The sequence below is a fragment of the Lepidochelys kempii genome, chromosome 6 (assembly GCF_965140265.1).
Source record: "Lepidochelys kempii isolate rLepKem1 chromosome 6, rLepKem1.hap2, whole genome shotgun sequence".
NCBI lineage: Eukaryota > Metazoa > Chordata > Testudines > Cheloniidae > Lepidochelys > Lepidochelys kempii.
Window position 1 is genome coordinate 23,116,728 of NC_133261.1, and position 10,840 is coordinate 23,127,567.

The 10,840-nt window shown below is 46.5% G+C and overlaps 1 protein-coding gene across 1 annotated transcript; it reads right to left on the reverse strand.

Moving 5' to 3' along the window:
- Nucleotides 1–511: 511 nt before the first annotated feature.
- Nucleotides 512–10,048, reverse strand: SCT (secretin). Its single transcript, XM_073350612.1, has 5 exons — nucleotides 9,960–10,048; nucleotides 8,282–8,386; nucleotides 5,664–5,768; nucleotides 3,212–3,331; nucleotides 512–752 (listed from the first exon to the last, which is right to left on the reverse strand). The coding sequence occupies exons 1-5, from the start codon at nucleotides 10,046–10,048 to the stop codon at nucleotides 641–643; spliced, it is 531 nt and encodes a 176-aa protein (XP_073206713.1). The 3' UTR covers nucleotides 512–640.
- Between the last annotated feature and the right edge of the window lie 792 nt (nucleotides 10,049–10,840).

Sequence of the window (10,840 nt, forward strand, 5' to 3'; positions counted from 1 at the left end):
CTCTCTTTGTCTGTGTGATGTCTCCTGCTCTGTCTTTCTAACATCGGGGTACCAGAGTAGTGGTGAGACTCTCGCTGAACAAAGAGGACCAGATCTTCAGCTGGGCTAAATCCACTGACTTCACTAGAGCTATGCTGTGTGATGCCAGCTGAGGGGGGGGGGTGTGGGTGTGTGTGCGCACACGTACGTACACACATACATATATAGATATGGGACAGAGAGGGAAGGACATTTCTTGCCCTGACCTAGCAATCCCCACAGTGCTGTGCATAGCAGCCTTGCTCCTGTATTCTCAACTGCTTTCTGGTGCTTGACCAGAGGAACCAAAACACAAGCCAAAGCACAATAGATGCTGAAGAATTTTTATTAAAGTTTAGAAACAGACAGGCCTGGAACAAAGTATTGTGTAAGCTGCTTCCATCATTCACGCACCATCTACTAACCCCACCCTCTATTTTACACTAATATACACAGTGCCCTTGATTACATGCTTTACTGTTATTTTGGCAGTTTCTGATCCCATCATTTACACTTGAACCTGATTCAGTAGCTTCCTTATTTATTTGTAGGCTGCACACGGAACCCACCCCACCAGGCTGTAGTTTATGGAGAGGTTTGGCTGCTGTTGTCCCCTTCATTTCTAGTCCAGAACAGACATGTCTTCTTTCATCTCTTCAGTCAGTGGTTTGGAGGCTGGGCAAATGTATTGGCCGGTCATCTGAGTGGCTTCTCTTGCATCACTCTCTGACAGGCTGTAGTAGGACAAACAACAGGGAAGAAGTCCAGGATTCCACAGGGGAAGTGGACTAGAGGGTAGCGATGAGACTGAGTTACAAAGTTAAGGAAAAAAGTAAAATGAAACACCTGCCAGTTGCCCTAAATTATCATCATCCACCTGATGGTGGTAGACTACAGCCAGAGCAGGTCTCGTTTTACTAGGCATAGTACAAACACAAAGTAAGAGGCAGTTGCTGTCCCAAAATACTTACAACCTACAGGGACAAGATGGACAAAGGGTGGGAGAAGGCAACTATTATCCCCATTTTACAGATGGAGGAGCTAAGGCACAGAGAGATTAAGGCCATGTCTACACTGTAGGGACTATAGCGGCCTAGCTACAGCATCATAGCTATGCTCTGAAAACCCTGCAGTATAGACACATCCTACTGAGACACAAGAGGCTTTTCCACTACTGTAGGAACACCACATCCCTGAATGACAGTAGCTGGACCAACTGGAAGCATTCTTCCATCAACATAGCTTCGGCCACACTGGGGGTTAGGTTGGCATAGCTTCGGCACTCCGTGGCTCTGGATTTTTCAGACCCCTGAGATCCATCACCATGGCGACGTGAGTTTTGAGTGTAGACTGGGCTACATGACTTGCCCAAGATCACACAAGAAATCTGTGGCAGAGCCAGAAACTGAGTGCGGATCTCCTGAGTCCCTGTCCAGTTCCTTAACCACAAGACCACCCTTCCCCCTCCTAAGGGGACCAGGATGGTTGATTAAATGCCAATAAGAAAAAATAGTGAGATCACCTTTGTGGCACTGTCAGTAACTTTAAAAATTAACTGATGACCTGGCTCAGAATATTTCAAATTCAGAAAAACTAAATAAAGATGGTATGGAAAATGAGTTAGAATAGTTAGACTTTTCGACAAGAAGTGGAAGATGGCTTGGTCCAGAATGTTAGATCCAGCCTCTCTACAATCAGAGAAATATTTTATTTTCCCCCATATTACTTCATTTTAATAACTACCTCATACAAGGGGTTTTTTAGCCATCGATCTCAAAGACAGGTAAGTGTCAGAAGGTGAAACTGAGTGTCGTATGCACTTAGATCTCCATAAGCATAACATCAAAATTATCCTGAAGAATTGCATAGAATTTAAATGCATTTCTATGATGATAGCTACATGCTAACTTGTGTTTCAGCTATGGAATTGTCCCTGATCTCTATGCAAACAACCTCTCATACATGCAGGCCTCGGCAGGATGACACTGGATGTAAAAATTTATGACAGACCCAAAATAAGAGACAAATAAGCAACAATAAAACGCTTCAGGAAGGGATGAGGAATGATGCAGGTTTGATTTAGTTAAAAATGTGTTTAAAATTTTCTCTGGATCAGCTGCTGTAAGTCCACGGAGGTCAACTAAGCTATATTGATTCACACAGCTGAGACTCTGTCCCGGTAGCTTTAGTGTTAAATGTCTCTGATGATAATAGTGAGGTACACCAAGGTTCTATGTAAAGTTAAGGCTGTGATCCTGTGAATTCTCGCTTGTGGGAATAGTCCCATTGGGATTCATGAGAGCAGAACCCTTGATAAGTATTTGCAGGATCAAGCCATAACTTTGAGTCTAAAATGAGTGACTTATAGTACCCAGTCATGAGATGTCACCATCTAGCATGTACAGAATCCAGTTCATTTTCCTCTCTCATACATTGTCTTTTGAGGCTAACCATTACCTTTATGAGAATTTAATAGAGATCCTATCGGAGTATCACATTTATAACATTAGATCTAAGGAATTGGCATCAGTTGCATTATAATTAACCCCCATTATTTCAAAACACTACAAACCTTAATTACCATCCCTTGAGTCCATTGGCATAGAACTTGTCATCTCAGCTGTGCATTTTTCCCCTTGTGTTGAAGCTATGAGCTAAAGACCTAGTTCTGCAAAGCCCGTAAGGGTAGGATTTTCCAAAGTGACTTAGAGCCAGATTTCAAAGGTTTTTAGGTGCCTAAAGATGCAGAGAGGCTCCCAGTGGGATTTTGAAAAGTGGCTAAGCCTAACTCATAACTGAAATCAACAGGCCTTAGGCATCTAAGATGCTTTGAGAATGACTGAGGTGCCTGGGCACCTATCTGCATCTTTAAATGCCCAAAGAACTTTGTAAATGTGGTCCTATGTCATGTAGTCAATAGGATTTGTGCTCCTAAATCACATGCTAAACACATGGACAGCTTTGCTCATGTGAAGTGTTCCACTGAAGCCAATGGAAGGAAAAGAGAAGTGTAATAAAATTAGACATGTGAGCCTGGCTAGCCCATTGACAGAACATCAGCCTTTGGCAGGCTTCAAGTCCCTGTTCAAGTAAATACTTTAGCCACTCAGATGCTATGATAATGAAGGCCATAGAAGTACCACAATCAGTCCAGGTTATTCTTGCTGATAGAATAGAAACATACTGTACATACCTATCATTCAGAAAGCTCTGGTATAACCACATGAAGCAAAAGTCATCGTAAGAGCTGCCGGTCTGATGTGTCCTTGGTATATCTGTATGGATTAATCCTTCAGAGCCATCCACCTCATCACTGATTTGGAGGAGAGGGGGGAAGAATACTGTTAATGTCACCCATGCCACCTGCTTTTGGGGAATGTTTTTCCAAGCAAAAGCTGAGCTACTGTGAACAAGATGTTGTGATCTGACACCTTGAGTAAAGCCAGTTCCTGAAGGTTACACTGATTCCCCTGTATCTTAATATACAGTGACAGCCTGTTTCCTTCTGTGTTTCCAAAGGCACTCTAGTATTTCCTAAACCAGAGAAGTTTAGTAAAGAAAACAGCTACAACAACTGATACAAACGAAACAAGTTCCTGTACAGCTTGAGTCCCAGTTTTGGCTCTCTTATTCAGCAAGGACTGCATGCTGCCTGGAACGCTATGTAGCACACAGAGACATTTAGTGGCTGAATAATATACTGCAAGTAAGCATGGCATTACAGGGCCTATCTCCATCATGTTCACAGACGGACACAGGTTGCCTTGCCACCTCCTGCTAGGCTGCAGTTGTGACATGTAGAAGCAGTGACTTCTGATGACATATGAAACTGACCTCCCACATACTTCCCTGCCTGATTATTGATGGGACGTGCTACAGCTGGGTGTGAAGGCTTATTGCGGTTGTGACATAGGTGAAAGCACATGTGCCATTGAAAATCACTAATTTTCTGAGGCAAAAAATTTTGGGCCTTTAATTAATTTGCTGCTGCTATTCTGGGAGCTCACTTCTGTTCTAGGGAGAGGAAGCCAATACAACAAAGACAAACAGAAATGCCGGTAGATGCTTCCTCTCCAACAGAAATCCACTTTGTTGATCCTCTGAATAGGGGCAAATTGTGCTCTGATCTCCTTCCTGGCTGCTGATGGCAGTATATATACTAGCCAGCTGGAGTAGGGGGCTGGATATGCTCAGCAATTAAGCCGGCATTCCTCCCAGTGCATTCTTGTGTAGTGTGGAAGGATTCTGCCTCGTTTGTGGTATTGAAGCAAGAGGAATGATTTTTCCTTCTATGACCATCTTCCCCTTGCATACTAGCAGAAGACAGGCTATAGTTATATAGCTGACTCCTACTATGCTAATGATTGTATTGTACAAAATATCACGTCTACTTCAGGTACGTATAGGTGCACTGTAGGGGTCAATGAACCAGACAGTGTCTCTAGCTACACCTCAGCTGGGGAACAGAAGTGGCAGCAGAGAGAGGCTGTTAGAGTTGTTTTTGGTTGACTTATCTGTCCCCTAATATACAGGAAACATTTATGTAAATATGAAATTCAAGACATGGAAATGAAATTCAGGATTATCATAACCTCATCTGACACAAGAGGAATGATAAGGCAGGGAAACAGTGGCCTCAATCTTGCAACATCTCTCTATAAACTGACCTTCTAATCCATTGTAGATGTTAGCTCTGGAGAAAGATGCACAGTATTCTTACATGGCTAGAGTTACTATATGAGTCAATGGTCACAAATTGGGATGAGAAGGGGAGAAAAGATGGGGAAATAGTGATGCCCAGAGAAAAGAACACCAAGAGATGGCTTGCTATGCCCCTCAGTAGCACTGCCAGTGGGAGTTCCTTTCCTTTCCCTTCTCTTGACCAGGAAAGGGCCAGGACTGAATTAGGCCTTAATGCTTCCATTGATCGTTGTGCTCTAGTTATTTGCTAGAGCCCAGGGGTGGGATGGGGGTGGAATGTATTGCACTAAGTGCCTAGAGGCCTGACTTAGATTGGGGCCCATTGCACTAGGTATTGCATGGAAAAAGACAGTCCCTGCCCCTGTCACTGCAAATTGATATAAAAGGCAAGACTTGACAGGTGGGGCAATGGAAAGGGCATTGGACGGGTACTTGGGAGACCTCTGGTCTGTTCCTAGCTCTGCTACAGACCTGCTATGTGACCTTGGGCAAGTCATCTCACCTCTGTTTGCCCACCGCTCACCCTGTGTCTGCCTGGTTTATTTAGATTGTAAGCCATTCAGGACAAACTCTCTCTCTTACTATCTGTGAATGCACGTGTGTCGTATGATGAGATGTGTAGGGCAACCTTAATAGGTGATGCTACACAAGTGGGGGCGGGGTCATGTTGCAGAGGGGTGTTTACATGCTTGCGACTGTACATCAGACACAGGCAGTCAAGGAAGGCTGAGCTGTCGTAGTGAGTGGGCGGGGAACAGTACAGAGCTAGCTCTGGTGTCTGAGGCTTTCAGAAGTCCAGGAAGTACACACTGCTCTCTCTCCCTGGAGGATGGGGACCTGTCACTCTGCATTCTGGGTGCCTGTTTTCTAGCTGTAAGCTGACACCTGCGACGGGTTGAATGGCCAATAAGTCACTTTCCTTTCCCAGTGGATATATTTGTTACCTGCGCTTGTAGCCCACCAGAGACTTGATTAGTTTCTGAACCTGAGCGTTTCCTCTCATCTTGCTGAGTTCGCTGGTGAACGTGCCGTCAGAGTGCCTTTGGTACCTGTGCTTCGGGAAAGAGAGAAGAGGCATGGACCTGCCCTGAGGCTGCTCTCTCTGTTCTACGGGACTTCGATTACACCTGCCATTGCTGCACAGTGGGGCCTTTCCCGCTCAGATAGGCTCCTGCTCCCAGCACTGTGTATTGGGATTGTCCCACAGGCTCAGAACTTAAAGGGGAGACAAGCTGCCTCTCTTGTGCCTATGAATTATGCCCTGGCGTAGGTAACTGAAAACGAACAGTTCTAGATGGGCATATGGCTTACTCTAGACAACATACGATCAAGCCAGCTGTTCATATTTAGAAAGGATGATCAATTTTTTTTATATAACGGTGCTGTTCTCCCCCCACCCGCCCCCCGGCAAAAACATCCTCTAGTTGCATGAATTTCAAGGGAGTTAAATGGTGTGTGGCTTCCCCCTGTTCCTTAACGATAGCTTCAAAATGTTGGCATCTGTATAAAGTTACAAACCTTGGGCTAGATCAGGGCCAGGCAAACTTTTTGGCCTGAGGGCCACATCGGGTTTCCAAAATTGTATGGAGGGCCGGTTAGGGGAGGCTGTGCCTCCCCAAACAGCAAGGCATGGCCCGGCCCCTCCCTGCTTCTCGCTCCCTGATGGCTCCCCCAGGACTCCTACCCCATCCAGTCCCCCAGTTCCCTGTCCCCTGACAGCCGCCCTGGGACTCCTGCCCCATCCAACCACCCCTTTTCCCTGTCCCCGACCACCCCTGGACCCTCCATTCCTGACTGCCCCCCACCGCCCCATCCAACCCCCACTTTCCTTCCTGACTGCCCTCCCAGGACCCCTGCCCCTATTCAAACCCCCTGTTTCCCACCCTCTGACTGCCCCGACCCCTATCCACACCCCTGGCCCCTGACTACCCCCTCGAACTCTCCTGCCCTCTATCCAACCTCCCCTGTTCCCTGCCCCCTTACCGCACTGCCTGGAGCACCGGTGGCTGGCGGCATTACAGCCACGCACCGTGCAGCACCGAGCACCGGGTCAGGCCACGGCTCTCCAGCTGCGCTGCCCCAAGAGCTCGCAGCCCCCCCCCCCCCCGAGCATTGCGCCGGCGGTGCAGTGAGCTGAGGCTGCGGGGGAGGGGGAACAGCAGGGGAGGGGCTGCGGGCTAGCCTCCTGGGCCAGGAGCTCAGGGGCCGGGCAGGAGGGTCCCGTGGGCTGGATGTGGCCCTACCTCTGGCTAGATTGTCACTTTACCACCTGCCCTGGGTAAGTGGCCCTGCGCAGCTGTGCTGGCCCAGGAGCACACCAGGGAGGGAATTGCGACTCTCAGACTTGCTCGAGGGGGGAAGCCGCCGGCTACCAGACTACACCATTAGAGCAGTTCCCTTCCCACTTCACACCAGCTCAGCTCAGCCCATGGCTGCACCCAGTCCCTGCTCCTTCCCACCCTGCACCTGCTCAGGAAGGGGAGAACTGGCCCTGCAGAAGCTGCTCTCCCACCGGTGCTGCGACCTGAAATGTGGGTGTCCCATGCAGGGGAGTAAGGGAGCACCGTACCTTATTATTTGTATTGCAGTGGTGGCTAGGAGCCCTAGTCATGGACCGAGACTCCATTGTGCTAGGCACTGCCCAGACAGAGCAACAAAAAAAAATGGTCCCTGCCCCAAGGAACATACAGGGTAAGAAAACCTTCTAAGCGATAACCTTTTCCCCCCTGGTGTGCAGGCACGTAGGGTGAGTGATGATTTAGCCCCTTAGTCTGACATGCAAGGAAGAGGAGAAGGCAGCAGACTCTCTCTGTTTTTTCACTTGTTACCTCAGGCTTGGAATTGTGAGTGTACAGCGACACACCACACCTCCATTGGCATGGACACCCCAGGGGAAAGGGGAAGTCCTTATTCCAATCTTCCTCAGGCAAAACTCCCTTCCAGTGCGTTCAGAGGGAGCTATGCCTGAGTGAGCTCTGCAGGGCTGATGAATGAGCTCTCTAGAGTCAGACCTGGTTGCATGCAAGGTAGGGTATGTTCCTGAAGCACTAGGGCTGGATTCTGCCCCATGCTGGCTCCCCTTTTGGGCTGCTCTCGCTACCAAAGATTTCACCTAGAGAATTTGAAGCTGCCTTGAAGCAGCAGTTATGGATTCCTGTGTGGAAAGTAATCACCTGTGGCTTAGCTGGCTTTATGCCACTCACTCCTAGCCCCCCTCTTGTTGGAAGTAATGGGCCATTGGAACATCCCCGGGGGGGGGGGGCATTACAGTGTGTGCCAGTTAGAGCAGCCCTGAGATGGCTTTAGCTTTTGCAGCAGCTGATCTGGCTTCTGGGTATCGTCAGGATGGACGGTTCAGAAGCTCAAGGTGCACCTGAGGATCTGGCCCCAGATTTGGAATCAGGCTCCAGAGAAGGCCAGGCAGTTTGCTTGCTAGTATGACTGGCTTGATCTCTAGACCCAGTCTATAGTCTCTCTTTTTTGAGGCTCATCATGATCTTCTTATACTTTGGAGTTCAGAGGTCACAACAGCACCAAGCAGGGAAGAACCAGTATTTTTTACCTTTGATTGAGGCCCACAAGAGATTTGACTAACTTCTGCACGTAGGCATTTTCATTCATCTTGCTGAGTTCACTGTTAAATACCCCGTCAGCATGTCTCCGAGCCCTGGGAGTTTAGAACAGAAAACCAAAATGGCTGCAATGCCATGCTTTATATGGTGTGGGTGTTTAAAACCATCCCTTTGGGAGAGGGGGGGAACCTGGGAGGCAGGATCATAGCTAGCCATTAATAGAAATCATAATGACCTTGACCCAAAATGGGAAACGGGAGCTTTCCAAGTAGGGGCGGGGGAAGAGGGTAAAAAGGCAAAGGTTCAAAGCATAGAAGGAGCAAATATTTAAAGGTTTAAATATATTTTAAACTAACCAGAAAGTAAAAATGTCTTATTTTCCTTTCTTGCTAGATTTAGAAAAGCCTGCTGATCATATATGATGGAATACACCCCTGTGTTCACACCCTACACACGAGTGTAGTAGTCTTTTTACAAAGTATGCCTTGTAACATATTGTTTGAAAACCCATAATTTGTGGGTCAGTATTGTCCTGGTAAAACGTGTGTGGCAACATTGTATGTGAAGTTATAAGATTCCCCTGAAATTATAAAAAGGAGGGACAAACACCCCAAGGCTTCCTGTGTGATGTTGGGCGAGCCACTTCGCCCTTCTGTGCTGTAGTTCCCCATCTGTAAAATGCGGAAGGTACTGTCCTATCTCCACAGGGGTGCTGTGAGGAGAAATACAACAAAGTCTCTGAGGTGGTAGAGTAATAGGGGACATAAAAGTACCTGAGAGCAGGGGTGCTGGAACAGTTTTTATAGTGGGGGTGCTGAGAGCCATTGAACCAAACTGTAAGCCCTGTATATAATGGAAACCTCTTCAAATCAGAGGGTGCTGCAGCATCCCCCTGCACTCCTAGTTCCAGCACCTATGCCTGAGAGAGATGGGATTTGCAAGCCTGGGCCACTAGAGTGTCTCTTTGGTGCAAGGATCTCTATGCCTACAGGTCTAATAAAGCACCTAGCATGCTTTGGCATTGTGTAGATCAGGTAATGATACTTGGTGTAGCAAAGAACTTCTTCAAAACAAAAAAGACACCTCACTTAAATGGATGTTTCACTGAAAAGAAATGTCCAGGGTCTACATAATATCACTCCTCAGAGCCCATAAGGTCAGACCTTCAGGGGCTCTACTTTAGTGGAGTCACACTGATTTACCCTGGCTGAGGGCCTGGCAGTACCCATGTTTTGTCACCAGTTGGTTGGACTAAACTAATCTATACAGAGGAACTCTTAGTGTGGAATAAGAATATGCACACAGGGAGCTAGTGCAGAATAGCTATTGTGCTTTAAATTAATACCCTAGCTATTTTGTACTAATTTCCCCATGAATTCGCTATGTAGAAAAGCCCTAATTTAGTTACACTGTTGCAAACTTGAGTGTAGACACTTAAAATGGTTGAAGAGTGAGTGGGTCTTTTCAGTTTAGCTTATTCTGTTCTGACTGCCAAAATAAGAGTGTCTACACAAAAACTTGCATTGGTTTAGCCAAATCAGTTTAAAAACCAAACAAACAGTTGCAACTTCTGTATATAGACTAGACCTTAGTTTTCTAGCTGCTGGAGCCTTAGAACAGAAAGTCATGGAAAGAAGAAGGGGGATGGAGTCCCAAAAAGACTCTTACCTCTCTAGAGGAGGAAGCGTTGCTGAGAGCTGAGACAGGACAACCACAGAAATAACTAGCTGCCAGAGTCCAGTCAGCAGGGAGGCCATGATGTCTCCTGAAATGAAGCACTAGGTTTTGTGAGCAGTAAAATGAATGACCCTGTAATTTGTTTGGAACAATTTACCGGTTGCACAGCACCAGATATTGCTATGTTACTAACACCATTCTAATTAAATAAGGCAGTTCTTGCCAACAGAGAGAGCATTCTGTTAAACGTAAAAGATGAGCAGACCCAAATAATTTGCCCAGCCAGTAAATTACAAGCTGTTTGTACTCTATATGCCCCAGTGAAACCACGGTTTTGATGTTTTAATGTTGGTATTCAGCGCAATATAGAATGAATAGACTGATAATACATCTGGGGCAAAACACAATGGAGCAAATCCCACTCTGTTGCAACTCAATATAAGTCAAAACTCCATGGATGAATTTGGCCATATATTTAGAATTGGGAGGATTAAAAAAAACTCGCCACCACCACTGAACACATTCAGCTGTCAAAATACCTATAGAAAATCCAAGTCTAATATTTCAAACTGTAAGGCAAAAAAGTATATGCAACACTATATTTCATCCGGACAAGCTGGGGGCTTGCCAGTGCTGATAGCCATGTTCAAGCATCCATTTGACACTGGAAAGGGGTGAGTAGCCAGTCTCAACATCTGCACCTTCAAGGAAAATCTTCAGGCAGATGTTTATATGTGTATTTTTTTAAAAGATTAATCTGAAAGATTATCACCTGCAGTTGGAGCATGACATGTTTTATGGACATTGGGGTGTAGCCATAGCATAAATAAGGACAAATCCCCCAGAGAGGGCAAGATCATAGGAAAGCAGTG

Bases quoted from the DNA above. Each gene is read 5' to 3' on its own strand.
- SCT (XM_073350612.1), bottom strand. From the start codon at position 10,048: ATGGCCTCCCTGCTGACTGGACTCTGGCAGCTAGTTATTTCTGTGGTT. The intron at 5,769-8,281 runs GTAAAAAATACT...CCCGAAGCACAG, and splicing joins CTTGTGGGCCTCAATCAAAG to GTACCAAAGGCACTCTGACG. The intron at 3,332-5,663 runs GTAACAAATATA...CCTCCAAATCAG, and splicing joins CTGGTGGGCTACAAGCGCAG to TGATGAGGTGGATGGCTCTG.